General features: G+C 39.8%; 2 protein-coding genes across 3 annotated transcripts; both read right to left on the bottom strand.

Moving 5' to 3' along the window:
• Window positions 1-339: 339 nt before the first annotated feature.
• On the bottom strand, window positions 340-8,926 carry ADAL (adenosine deaminase like). The gene is made up of 10 exons (XM_035553785.2): window positions 8,782-8,926; window positions 7,238-7,368; window positions 6,741-6,801; window positions 5,883-5,970; window positions 5,229-5,310; window positions 4,243-4,369; window positions 3,453-3,533; window positions 2,388-2,526; window positions 1,794-1,894; window positions 340-1,276 (listed from the first exon to the last, which is right to left on the bottom strand). The coding sequence occupies exons 1-10, from the start codon at window positions 8,851-8,853 to the stop codon at window positions 1,085-1,087; spliced, it is 1,074 nt and encodes a 357-aa protein (XP_035409678.1). The 5' UTR covers window positions 8,854-8,926; the 3' UTR covers window positions 340-1,084.
• A 43-nt stretch (window positions 8,927-8,969) lies between these two features.
• TM2D3 (TM2 domain containing 3) lies at window positions 8,970-14,522 on the bottom strand. 2 transcript variants are annotated; one of them, XM_035553787.2, is made up of 6 exons: window positions 14,401-14,522; window positions 13,661-13,756; window positions 12,694-12,851; window positions 11,930-12,104; window positions 11,280-11,355; window positions 8,970-10,012 (listed from the first exon to the last, which is right to left on the bottom strand). In XM_035553787.2, exons 1-6 carry the CDS (start codon window positions 14,486-14,488, stop codon window positions 9,847-9,849), a joined length of 759 nt encoding a protein of 252 aa, XP_035409680.1. In that variant the 5' UTR covers window positions 14,489-14,522; the 3' UTR covers window positions 8,970-9,846. The 2 variants fall into 2 exon arrangements, with proteins under 2 accessions (XP_035409680.1, XP_035409679.1); XM_035553786.2 differs by having other exon boundaries at window positions 13,661-13,759.
• Window positions 14,523-14,670: the final 148 nt, after the last annotated feature.

A 14,670-nucleotide genomic window follows, 5' to 3' on the forward strand; every position in this document is an offset into this window, starting at 1 on the left:
CACTGTGTATCCAGAACACTGTACCTTTTCTTGGGATACTTCCTCCAGGAATACTTCAGGGATACTTCCTAACCGGGAATATGTAGTATTATATACCATTGCATGCTGTTGTTAATATCTACTTTGATATCTCAGTATAAAATAGATATACAGATGCATACAGACACACAGCGAACCCTTCCGCTACCTGAGCTAACGAGCACCCTCTGCTGTCAGAACAAAAACGGTGCCACAGAGAAGAGCAAGACTGCCCGGGGAGCTCACAAAGTCCTTCAGCAGGTTACACACACTACTGTCACACAGACACGCAGGCACACTTGAAGTAGTTTTGAAAACATGCAGGTTCAAAGTATTTTTATTACCCTTTACAAGAAACAAATAGAAATTCTAAAAAGTATTTCAAGAATTAGACCATTGCCCCAAGGATGTCACAATTTGCTGAGGCTTTCAAGATCCTTATCTTTGTCTAAATACTATCAATACTGACTGTACCAGTAGGCACCACCTCATATAGTAGACAAGTCACAGCAGGTATCAGTTATACATATACTACAATAAAAGCAGATGCAATATTAAATTCCCTTGAGACAAATGTTTCATTCTCCATGAGGTTGTTTTCCCATGCAATCAGTTGCTTAAAAACAATACAAAAAACAAATCCACACACCACATATCCAAACTGCTTGGCATAATGTTACCAACAGATAGCTTTTAAACCCTAACAACCGTGCCTTTACCTTAATCTGAGTCTCAAATGGTTCTGGTACGATGACATATTCCAATTACCTTTTGTTGTTGGTGTTATTTTGTTTTGAATGTCATATCAAATGGATAAAAAACACCTGATGACACATTTAGGACTTTCGTCACTAATTGAGGGCTCTTCCCAGCTATGAAAGGACACTTCTGTCCTCACTAACAAAGGATGCATGTCTGTGTTCTTTTTGCAAAGGCATGATTTATGGAATGGATTTCTAAGCCTGAAGTCTGAAAAAAGCCAAAAAGCCCAAGCCAGGGATTTCTTTCTTTTCTCTTTTTTTAAAAAAAAAGTTATTAACTAAGCTAAATTAGAACAACAGTTTGATTAACCAAACAGAGTTGGCTTCAATTTACACCACTGTTCCCTTAGTTTTGATTTTACTTCACTTGAAGCAAAGATATAGTTGATTGATTCATAGGAAAGATCCCACATCTGCGATCGAGTCAGATTAAATGTTTTTGCAACCAGCTCATATTCTTGCGATAGATCTGTTGCAAATACACCTTTATCATCGGTCTGGAGTTGAATTGAAACAAACAAAAAGTTTAAGTTAGTTCTTCTACATCAAGAAGGGTTTTGCCCACACATTACAAACCAGTTTCACCTTGCTATTTTTCACATTGCCCTCCAGTTCTTTCATCTGTTGGTTATTATTTCATATGTTATTTGCCCTATTTTCACTCAAAATCATTCAACACAATTAATACCCATGTAAGCACAAGCTTAAAAGCAAGTGTTGGACCAATATGTTTAAGTGAAGTCTATCAGTATATAAACAGTTAAGATGGTCACTGCATATATTGCTGATCTTATTATAAAGAGGAAATTTTCTCTATATAGATAAATATTAAGAACTTCCATTTGTACTACAAGCATTTCTCAAACAGAACATTATGACTTGCTGTAAGCAGATTATTTGCTGCCACAACTCAAATTTTCAGTAAGCTCTGAGCCAGAAAAGGAGATATACTTCTCCAATTTCACACTAGTTTTGCTCTTGGTATAAATGCATGGTTAAAATAAAAAAACTTACACAGAGCACTGCAGGGTGGCCCATGTTGTACCAGTATCCAAAATGGTGTTTGTCACAGGAAGGTACTGTCTGAGTTTTGATGTTTGATGTCATGCAAAGTTCTAAGGCAAAAAAAAGAAGAAACAAGGATTCAAACAGAATTATATGGTGTTGACACACTAATAGACTTGCTTCTATCCCTAAATGAAAATTAAAATCAACTACTGTTGTTTCCTTAATTTTCATTGCTTTAAATATTTTGTAAGATCTTCTGAGGAAAGTTCAGTAGCCATTTTTTTCTTAACTACTGGCTGTGTGTAAAATTTTGGGAGCTTGCAAACCAGATACACAAACACCACACAGCCTTTTCATAGTAACCAAGGGTTATGATTTAGTTTCCTTTTCATTTGAGACATCAATTGCCACTACAAATACATCAAAAATGCAAGTGTCACCAGTATACTTGCACAGGTAATTCTCTCACATACACTGCCATGTTAATTGTTTCCTAAGTCATAGCTGGTCAAAGACAAATCAGAGTTACTTAGATCAGCAGTAAGCACGATATTCTGAAGTCCAGAGATTACCAAGTAATTTCTTAACTTTTTTTCTTACCAATAGGTATATGATTCTGTCTAACAAGTGGCACTAATTCTTCTGAACCAGTTGTTGCAGAGTTGAGAAATGTTCCATGTCCGATTCTGTCAGGAGGCAGGCCCAGGAGAACTTTAGTCTCCTCTTCTTGATTTGGAATCTAGAGAGGATATATTTTACATTCTGTCAATGCGGCATAAAATAGCATATTAAATAATTATAACCGAGTTCAAGTTCTATTTTCACAACATATCTAATCAAAATGAAAGTGTTAACTAGAGTAAATGTCTGCATTGCTACCCTCTAAAGAAAGAAAAAGTGCATGAAAGTGACTCCCAACATTGAATTATAACTCAAAGAAGCCATCACGAAGCCTGTCGGAGTTTAAGAAGCTTTTGGACTGTGCACTTAAGTCACATGGTCTGAATTTTTGGATTGACCTGTGTGGTGCCGGGAGTTGGGCTCCAGGATCCTTGTGGGCCCCTTCCAACTCGGCATATTCTATAATTTTAAAAAGGGTATGTAGCAGAAAATCACTAATTGAAACTCTGAAGTACCTATATTTGGAGGCCTCAAACTGCACATATAGATATAAATAGATGTGTTGCCACATACATCTTGTCTAATTTCTTGAAGGAATTAAAATGCTTTCAGTGTTTGTCAGTCTCAGAGTAAATTTTAGCCACCAATTCACCACATTGTATGGAGAAGTTCAACTCATTCTACTGATATAAACAGAGCAAATAGAAAGTAAAATTTTACTCATGAAACTGCATGACTTTTACTATACATGCCTTCTAATAAAATACCAGAAAAAGAACAGTGAATCTCCTGGAGTGTTTCTAATTTTCAAATTCACACCTGCCTCCACCCCACTAGGTATAACACAGTAAGAAACATTTTGACAGTTCTCATTCACAAATGATTGTTGAAGATTTCTCATTGTTTTCTTTTGTCAAAAATGCCCCAAACTACAGGGCATCAGTTTTTCACGAAAAGTTCAAAATCCACAGAAGTTAATGTTAGTTTCATCAAGGTTTTTATGAAATAGGAATTACAGAGAATTAAAATAGATAAAACTTTTACCTCTGAAAGATGTAATGCCAGCTTTAGACCTGCTTTTTTTGCTTCTGAGAGGGGTTCCAAAAAATCTTGACCACGTCCTGCCTTGAAGACAGAAACACATCATCATTCTACATCTTGTTCTACAGAACTCCTCTAGTTACATGATTTAAAAGCCCAGCAATATGAAAAAATAATTCAAATACAGCTACATTGAATTATTTTTCTTTTGTTGTTATTCCATTTTTGATCGCAGCACATCAGATAACGTTCTGCTATATGGGCACAATTTAGTCAAATTGGCCAAACATCAGTAATTCAGATGATGCTCAACAGTGAGTGATAAGTCAACCGTCTTGACTTTGATACTGGTTCCATAACTGCCACCTACAGCTATTTCATTTCAATTTGACAGCTATCCTCAAATTTAATTTTTTTTTTGCTTGTTTAATACCCAAGAGTATACGTTGCATCTAAACAAAGTTTATACTAATGTCAACTCAAAATAGTATTTCATTTACTTCAACACAGTCAATCTGCAGCTACAATTTACTAACAGACACTTGCCAGATAAATGCTGCTTTTCAGAGGCTCTTTTTTCAGTGTTAAAATCTACAAATCCTTTGTTTAAGGATTCTTTCTCCCATATAGCAACAGGGATTAACCTGGTATCAAAATTATGAGCAAGTCAATCAAACTAGTAACAAACATAGGACAAAAACTTAAAAGAACAAAGTATTTTTGGAACTGCTTGCTGTTACACAATATTAAATATTTATCTTCAAGGACAGATCAAAACGAAACAAAAACTTACAGTTGGATCACCACTGAGATCAAGTCCTACTACAACTCCATCAGTGGAAAGAAGGAATTCTTCAGCAAGTTTAACAGTCTGCTTAGCAACTGCCGGGCCACCTCTTCTGTTTATTGCTATTAATAATCTAGGAGATAAGCGTACATGTCCGGTAAAATACAAGTTGTAGTGTCAAGAGACCAACAAATCTCATACCAATAAAAACGGCACTTCACTTCCTTCATGGTTGACTACAGAGAATAGTTGTACAGAAACTGTTCAAGGAATGAAGGCACCAAAATGCAGAGGGATATCAATCAGATCAAGATGTGACCCTGTGAAATGCAGCAGCCACGGTGAGAGGGAGGGCAGGGAACAATACATTGCTCTTTTGCAGCCTGCAGCATCAGGTGAGCAACCTCTCAGAAAGGCACACAGGAAAAATGAAAAATCTTCAGCTTACACAAATAAATCTAATTGCTTGCTACTGAAAAAATAAGAGAGCCATGCAGATTCCTTGCCCATAAGCAACCACTGACATCTTGTAAAACCCTTCTGTTCATTTTAACTACCTCTCCTTTACTGCAGGTTGCTTGTGCAGCTACTCCAATAAAAATCTTGCAATGAACGTAGGCCCTGAAAAAGACTATTTAATGCAATTTCCTTCAAAAGCACGGCTCCTGAAAACATTGCAGAGAATGGACAGTATTAGAGCTGAAAGGTTGCATCCACTTTTATTCTCTAAAAGTGGAAAAGAAAGATTAAAAAAAAGGATTCCATATGAATTATCTGTTTCCATTCCATTTTACAGGTGACTTTCTGTAAAAAAGCTTTTATTAGTCAAATTGCATGCTAATAAAAATTATATATACAGAAATCACTAAACTTAATCTGGTTTAGACACTGTTTTCTTTTCTATACTAATTTGTAAATCTCTCTGCAAACCATGACTGAGTATCAGACTGAACAAAACCTTGAAACAGAAGCACTCCATGTGCTTTATTTACCTTACATCTATATCCAAGCCTTCTTCTTTACATTGCTTTATACCCTCAAGTATAGTTTCAACATACATCCTTTTGGTCATACCTACAAACACATGTACACATTTGGAATCAACATATTTGAATTAATTTTATTATGCTGCAGACCCAACTCTCTAGTTTCAGTTTGCATCTTTGATTTTACTCCATAGTTTTCTAATTTACATAGTTCTACTTCAATTTCTAAATACAGTTTAACTTTGAACATATATTTGGATTAAGCCTCCTCCAAAGCATCTGGGAAAAGTAACTTATTATGAATCAGAATGTAGCAATATGACTTCTCTTACGCATTTCTGTTAAACTATATATAAAAGAAAATAAAAGATGGAGAAATAGAAATAAAATATATCAGCTATTAAACATATTAGCACATTCAGATGTCACAGTGAAACAAATAACCCAAATTCTTGGATAATGGAATTATAACCAACACCTCTTCATCCCCAAAAATCTAATAGCGAAGTGACATGTTTTTACTTCACTAAATCTTTGCTTTCATATTTAAAATAATTTTTATTGAACCAACTGAATTTGACTTGCCTTGTTATTAGCATAATCTTAACTAAGTCTTATAGTACATCAGACTTAAAAATTAAAAACTAGAACAGACTATACCTGTGGACTTTTCTTCTCTAGGAGTGCTCCTTAATTCCAGATACTTGACGCCATCATCAGCAAATTCTTTAATAACATCTTTAGTTATCTGAATAAGAAACAGTATGTTCAACATCATGAAAGTAACCCTTACAATAGTTTATATTCTCTTTTACAACAGAAAGACCTACTTACCTTTTGGCATGAAACACTTACAAAAGTTCAGGCCCATGTGTTTCCAGCACTCCCTGTCCCTGAAAACACTACCCATGATAGGTACCTTCAGTTCCCTCACAGACACTAGAAAGAGTTACAACAAACGAGAATTTCCACATCTGAACAAGAGCACTCCTCAGCCGGCACACTCATAACCCCTTTCACAGCTACTGCATCTTTCTCCAATTTCTAACAGGCTTCCTAGAAGTCCTTTTACATGAGGAAGAAAGAGGACACTACACCACTTTCTTCTCTGTTGTGATCACACAACCACTCTTCCTGTCAATATTGTAATCCATGGTAAACATCCTAGTTATGTAGTCTTGATATATAATGAGCCAAAGAAGATAAAGGAAAGTATGGTAAATTGAAGCTTTGCTAACGATGAACAGACATCGCATTTTCAAGACACTAGCAGTCTAACCATCTGAGTGGTAATACTGACCACCATACTGGAAGCTCACTGCTTTTAAAAATATATCAAACTGAAAAGTTATATAAAATCCCGTATTTCAAAATTAACGTGTCTTACACTGGTAAATTTGACTTCCAATTGAAGGGAACAATGTTGATATTGTTACTTGGACACCAATGCTGTTAAACCAACCAATTCTGACTTTGCATATTGCTTGTTTGTTTGAAGCTAAATCTTAATTAGCTTACCAGTAAAATATCTTCAGCCCTAGTGGTAATCTGATAGATGATCTGAAACATCTGAAAACATCTAAAATAAAAAGTTAAAAAATAAAATAAAGATTGAACAGAACAATGAGTATTCAAAGAAAAAAAGACACCTATATCTTGAAAACATACTCAGTGTTCAATTAACCAATCTGTAGCTTAAATTACATGTTGAATTTTCCCTTATAGGGCAATCAAGACAATCTTAGAAGCAATTTTTGATTGTAGAAAGTAACAGTACTTTATCAAGAGAAAATATTGACATGAGATTTACATTTTGTTTGCAAATGTGTTTGCAAAAACTGATCTAAAGTCAACTCTTAGATAGATACAACTAGAAAAAAATCAAACAGATTTTACTATAATAAGACTTCAATACATATTTTCTGCAGTCAGTATACAATGCCATACAGTTCTGTTTTCAATTGAATTAAAAGACACTTGGTAAATGTTCATCTCACACACACGAATCTACTCACTCATCTAAGGTTCTTTTCTTCCCTTTGTCAATCATAGTCATTCCATTCTGGATCTGAAGGTATGGTTTCTGGGCCATAAGTTTCTTCATTGTGGCAGAACTGATACAGCCATTCAAATGAGCATGAAGTTCCTAGGGGGGAAAATACGTTATGGATTTGTTTCTTTTAAGTGAAAAGTAGGGCTCCTACACCTTGTTTGTGTTAGCGTTCTTGTATCTTACATTACTGTTTCGCTCCAAGTTGGAAAATAACAATTATCTCCACGTTTGGCTAACAACTGCTTCCTCACACTTTCACATGCACAAGTATAGCTAAGACTGTCATATTTGTCTCTCAGAGGGCTGTTGTTAGCACTGATCTCACCAGGTGCACAGCTAGCTTAGGAAAGAGCTCTCCAGCTAATTGGCGCTAATCTGCTCAACTATTTTTTTTTCTCAATACTTTGAAGCCTTAACTCACACCAGAGATCCAGCAAGATGCAGTCTCAACCCGTTAACAGCACCTGGACTAATTACCCTCCACTGCCTGAGACTGATTTCTGCCTGACTCTCTCTTGTCAACCTGACTGACAGATCCAAACCCCAGATCCTCAACTCCATTCCTCACTTCATCTCTGTTCCTCCTTATGATCTCTTGGCACCTGATGTATGAAACAGTTCCCCAGTGCCCTCCCAACTTGTTCAAAACCTGTCTGCAAAGCATATACCTCGCTACACAGACCCACCTGGCATCCCGCCCTTCTCAGTGGGGTAAGAAAAGCTTGATGAAATGCTTCTTCAAGGTTTGGAATGGAAAGCATGTTGAAAACGTTAACTCTCTCAAGATTTAATTTTGGCTTTTATATAAAGATATTACTTATTTTATATAAAGATTTTTTATATAAAGATATTATTTTATATTTTATATAAAGATATTACTTTTCAGATTGCTGAAGCGCGAAATCCACAAGCAAAGAAGGGCTCACATCACCCTATCGAACTGTGGAGGTGTACAACTCACTCCAACGGCTCAGCAGGAGCCGCAGCTGGCACGTACCGAGAGGTTCAGCCCTACCACAGCCTTACAAGCCCAGCACCCGGCAGAGCTCAGATGCCGAGGCAGAGCTGGATGCCGAGGGCAGGTCCCTCAGCCCACGTCTGACGGGGAGGAGCGGGCCGGGCCGCGCTGTGGAGCCCGGCGTGGTGCGGCCGATAGCGCGGCCGTGGAGCGCCCCAACCGCGCCCCTCGGGCAAGGCCTTATCGCGGGCAGGCCCCGGCCGAAAACAGGGCGAGAAGCAAGGAGCACGCTCAGCCGGCGGTGCTAGAGGGACGGCCGGGAGCGCCGCAGCGAGCCGGGGAGGCGAACGCGGCCAGCGCCTGACAAGGGACCGGCGGGCCTCGGCAGAGGGCGTTACGGAAAAGCTCTACGGGAACAGGGGAGCAGGCAAAGGGGGGGCCCGGTGGGTCGGCCCGAGCCCGCCGCCACCACCGGCACCACACGGCTGAGGGGCGGGCTGCGCCAGGCCGGCCGCTCCCCCGCTGAGCCCCCGGTGCCCGGCGCTCACCACTTTGGGCAGCTCCTGGTAGAAGCGCAGCTCCCGCTCCCCGTTCCGGTCCCGGTCCCGGTCGGCCGCCATCTCGGCGCGGTGCCCAGGGGGCGGTGTCACAGCGACTGCCCGCCCCCAGGGCCGGCCCCTCCAGCCCCAGCGCCGCGGCAGGAGGCGAGTCCCCAAGAACGACAAGGAAGGCGAGGTGCCGGTACAGCTGCACTTTATTCGAGAGAAGCGACAAGAGGCGGCGGAGGGGCGCCGGGACGGGCGGGAGCACCCCCTGCACTCGGCCCGGCCCCTGCCCTGACCGTGGTACTTCGTCCCCAAACGCAGCGCTACAAGTCTGAACTGGATTATATTGGTTATATTCCCCCACCCCCTCCCCTTAATTTTTTTTGTAATTAACTTGCAAGTTTGCTAGCACAAGAATAAAAGTACCTTTCACTCGAACCCAAGCTAAATACAGACATCCTGGCATAATCCTAAAAGGTATTTCATTTCATATTTAGATTTTAGTGTTAGCGCAATCTAATCCTATAACCCTGCAGTTTTCAGTCAACAAGTCACTAAGCAAATGTCTTGCTATGCCCCAAAACAGAGATAAATGTAATTAAGATCACAGAACATGGTGCTCTACATACTGCTAGAGTACCTCAGGCAAAGAAATTATCCTTCCACAAATACAAAAAAAAATATTACTAACATGTTTAAGTAAGTCAAAGTTAAACTCAGAGATACAATATGAAGTAAACAACTCAATATTCAAGGTAGCTTACATCTGTTTTGATGCTTGACAGACCATCCAAGCTCAACAGTGCAGAATCCAGCTAGCTGTTCAACTTTTTTCATAGAAAAATAGCATGTCCATAAAAGAAAGGAAATGAATGTCAACTTAGTGATCCACTCTTTTATTTTACCTTAGTTAAAGGCAAACTAAGTACAGATACTGTACATTAAAATATATGCACATAAAAAGAACAGCTGTTCTTTGTTCTAACTCAACGGCTCAAATTTCTACGTTCTTCTCCTTAGAGCCTTTTCCACACAATTACTCCTCTCTGAAACATGTTGCATCTACATTTAAATATAAAGAGAACCATCTGCAGGTCCCACATAGCCCACACCAATGAGTAGCACATCAATTAGTGTCCATATTCCAAGTCCACCAAAGCTGAAGAGTTTTCCCAGACCTTCCCGCCACTGGCCCAAATAGAAACGATCTGCTCCAAATCCACCAAGGGTGATGCTATAGGAACGAAAACAGGATTTAATGATTTTTAGCTGAACTCAATTTTTGTGATACACTTTTTTCTCTGTACTTTTTTTCTGTTGCACCTTTCTGATCAACCTACAAACTGATGATAGTTCTGTTTTACATTGTGCAAGAAACTTATTTTTTGTACAAAAAGAGATGAGTCACTGAGTAAGCTTTTGGATAAAAAAGCATTCTTAGCCAATTAATATTATCCAGAGACTTGAGTCTGTCATTCGTGACAAGCAATAACAACCAAAATTCTCAAACAAAAATCTGTCTCTCTACTTTTCTAACCTGGCAGAAACTTAAGCAAACAAACAAACAAGCTATAGAAACACAGAACCAAATGGTACACTCGGCCCCATGTAGAATTCGTGCAGTGATTAATTTCTCCAGCTGGTGGTAGAGTGAACAAGTCTTGCTATAAAGGAAAGTGTGTTAGATCACATTCTTAATCAGTGTTATTATATCTGTCTTAGGGAACACAGACTCTTACTACCTAATTTATCATTTCTGAAGTACTAAAATTTAATGAAAAAGGTAGTACGACCAAAGAACTTCATTTACTTTCAAATCACTATTGTGGTGCTCTAATGGCTTAATACGTCAAAAATCACCTAAACAGTTTATTTCAAAACTGCTACACTGGTCTCTTCCCTAATAATTTAAAAATGCAACAACCTTTCCTTTTAAAGCATTTCTAGCTGTAACACTTTGTAAAGAAGTCTTAACAAGTATAAGCCAACTACACACAGCTCAGTGGTATTTATCAAATTCAGAAATAGCTGCTTTCATTTCAGATGCCAAGAAGTAATTCAGTTAATTTTCAGCCCTAATTACTTTAAGCATATTACAAAGGGGTGGAAACATCTGAAGCGTACAGAATTTTCTGAGCATTATACCTCATTTGACACCATACAGAATAAAAGAACACACGTCCTCACTACTCAGAAAAAAAGAATCACTTGTGAAGCCTAAGAAGCATTCGCACATGCACTGGAGAAAGTACATTTGATACAGAAATAGGGTAAAAAAAATATTTTCTTTCAAGCTCTACTTACTTAAGACAGCAAATATTGTAAATGAAATCTTCTGGCATCATACGCCTCCAAACCCTACACCAGACTATATTAAGTATGCGGTACTCAGTACACCATTAAAAACACCCACTGAGCAGAAAAGCAGACTGAAGATTTTATATAGTATGTTTATAACAATACACATTTTAACTTTAAGTCCTCTAATAGTTCTTGTGTACCTTAGCGCCAAGGCAGTAGACCACTTATAACCTCCAGTCCAGTTGCAATAGAGCATCTTTGGAAAGACTCGATTACCTAAACATTAGAAAACGTTCAAACCGTAATGCAACAGACAAAGATCATGTAATGAGTAAGAACATGACATGTGAAGCAAAAGCTTACTGTATTTCTCTAACAAGAGCCTAAAAGGGTTGACACTAATTGAAACAAGCACTTTTAAAAATGCCTATACTCCACAGTCCTCTGTTCCATCAATCTCTCTCTCACACCAGAGAAAATGCAAGATAATTGAACAAATAAACAGGAAACATTTAACTACCTGGGGGAAATCAGCATGACATTTTTAATTGTCCTGCTGAGACATTTGAAATTGCTTCTATTAATGTTGTCCAAATTAGTTTGAATCATAGAAGTGGTCAAAAATAAAATAGACCTATTTCTCTCACATCAAGGTATACAATCAGTCCTAAAAAACAACATACACAATTAGGTGTCACTTTTAAAAGTAAAAACTAAAATGTAACCATAGACAAAATAGACCAATCAAGATACTGTAACTGCTATAAACAACCATTGTGTTGACCCTCTATAAAAATGTTAAGACATTTTAGAAAACAAACTTTACAAAATCTTCTTTACCCTGCCTTACCTAAACAATGAATGTGATCCCGCACTGTACAAGTGGCATTGTATCGCTGTCGTGGACAAGAAACTGTCATGCAGTTTGTAGAATTGGTACATACATAATCCGTTGTTGCAAGCTGCCAGCAAAACTGGCACGTCATGTTAATTGTAAAGTTCTCCTGCTCATGGTTATTCTGATCCTACAGAAGGACAATATTATCACTTCATTAATAATACAAAAACGTCAGCATTCAGTATCAAATGACATTTCATAGACGGACATTTTGGGCAAAATGGCAGTTACTCGCTCTTTACTACCTTCGTGTTCTATAGAAAATCAACATGAGAAAGCTGACAAAGAGGTACTCAGCACAGTTTTAATATTATTGCTTCCTCTAATCTAACCGAAGCTGCTGACAAATAGCTTGTTCTCACTTGTTCTGTCTCATCCTTAAGATCAGTTTGTACCTTCAATTTAGCCTCCCCATTCTCAAAATGATTCAGTTTTCATTGGTCAGCAAGCTGATTTAACTCAGTCATGTGGCTGCGTGACAAAAAGATCCAATGCAAGAAACACAACCCAGAGAAGGGGAGATCTGCCTCTCCACCAACAGCCTGTAGTTGAATCAGATTAAATGTATTTCAAAACTGTTAACCTGCCTACGTAAGAATCCGGCAACCTCTTCAAAAAAATAATAATAATTTAAAAAAAAAGATTTATTTTATGACAACTTGCCACACTTCAATTAAATTACTGAAAATTGTGTTTAAAAGTAATAGGTTACTTACAACACAATGAACATGTGGCTTGACTTTGCAATCAAAAGTGGCTGGCTTCCCATATACACAAGAATAGTTTGTGTTACACGTCATACAGTCTGGTGGCAATCTACTGCAAAGTCCGTTACTAGGACATTTAGTCACATAAGATGGAATTTCTGTACTTTCTGAAAGGTAAAATACATTAATAAAATTAAAAAAAAAATAAAAAAGCATATAGTCTCTCTACATATACACACACACATATGCACTGGCAATGTGCACAAGGTTTTCCTTACTATACAGTGAACAGAATCCAAGTTATCCACAGAACACAGCAAAGCAACCTGCAAAGATCTCGAGAAGCTCTGTGCAGGACAGCGCAGCAACACCATACAGTACAACACCAGAATGGTGCTTAACATGGGTTAACATGGAGTGCCTTTCAGCTAGTAATTCTCAGCAGAAGTAATCAGTTTTGGCATAGAAACAGGTCCACACATATAACCTCCCTTTGGTTCAGGACAAAGTTAACAGCTTTGTATGTGTTCATATGCACAATCACCTCTTGACAGACCTCATCTGTCTGAAACACTGTTACCTAGATGTGCTCTTCAATGATTTACAAAAACTGTAGTTACATTGGCTAAGGACCAGTAACAACTTCTTGCAGAATGTCTAAGTGTTTCAAGAACTTCTACCATCCAAAACGAGTGTAAAACACATGAACCACAATGCCAGTGTAACTAACCATTTTTTACCTGTAACATTTTATATGAACAATCTAATTATATCATCCAAATTAGTTGTTAACGTCATTTAGAAGTAATTCTTAATGTGTTAACACTACAATGTTTTTTAATCATGTGATAGCGTGCACAGCTTTCTCAGACAGAATCCAAGGACTTTAGTGCTGGACTCAAGACTCAGAGGAAGAACGCCCACAGAACAAAAAAAAAAAAAAAAAGAAAAAAAAAGAAATATCATAACATTGTACCTATTGTCTTAAAATTGGGAGTATTTGTACTTGTTGAAGTAAGACTTTTTGCAAATGTAGACTGGGGCTGTGAATGCTTCGTGGTCATCAAAGATCCTGCTAAAAAAAAAAAAAAGAAAATTATATTTTTAGAATAAAATCCATCAGAAAGTTTGATTTCATCATACTGGTTCCATAAAACAATGCAAAATATAACGACAATGAAAATACATAAAAATATGGTTTCTTATTTTACAAATCTCAGGACATTCACGTTAAGACGAGCACTGGAATTGATTCGTTCTTTTCAGACAAGTCACGTTTGTTTCAGTTCAGCCTCATCCCTCTGGAGGACTACACACATCGCCCAGCAAGCTTACTTCACGCTGACTTGGTCCCGAACAAAGCCTCCCGATGGCGCAGTGCGAGGGGCCGGCTGCCCACCACGGCTGTGGGGCCGCGGAGCCGTGCCCGGGGCCGCGCCCCCGCCGGCCGCGCCGTGCCGGGGAGAGCTTTCGCCCTCACACCTCGCCCCTCGCCTCGGCAGCTACCGCCGCCCTGCCCCAGGAGCCCCCGGTTCCCGGCGGGAGGTCACCGCACCCTCCCCGGCTCGGCCCCGGGCTGAGGGCAGCCAGGAGCACGGCCCCCACCGGCGGGCAGGGCCGCAGCCCGCAGCCTCCCGCAGCGAGCCGTGCCCCCGCCCAGCCTCCCCGCCCGGCCCCGGGGCGCTGGGAGCAAGGCGGTGCCGGCGCCAGGCTCACCGCGGCCAGAGAGAACGTAGAGCTGCGACAAGAAGAGCGCGAGGCCGCCGAGCCGCCGCAAGGACCGCAGCGCCGCCAGCGCCGCCATCTTGTCTGCGCCGCCTCCCCGCACGGCCCGGCCCTGCCCGCCGCGGGGCGGCGACGGGGCGAGGCCGAGGCCCGCGGCTGGGAGGGGCGAGGCAGGAGCGGCTGCGGCTGAGGGGGCAGCGCCTCGGGACGGGGAGGCCGCTGCAGCACCCTCGGCACAGCCGCTGTGAGGGGAATGAGGTC

The sequence above is a fragment of the Cygnus atratus genome, chromosome 11 (genome assembly GCF_013377495.2).
Source record: "Cygnus atratus isolate AKBS03 ecotype Queensland, Australia chromosome 11, CAtr_DNAZoo_HiC_assembly, whole genome shotgun sequence".
In the NCBI taxonomy this organism is placed as follows: domain Eukaryota; kingdom Metazoa; phylum Chordata; class Aves; order Anseriformes; family Anatidae; genus Cygnus; species Cygnus atratus.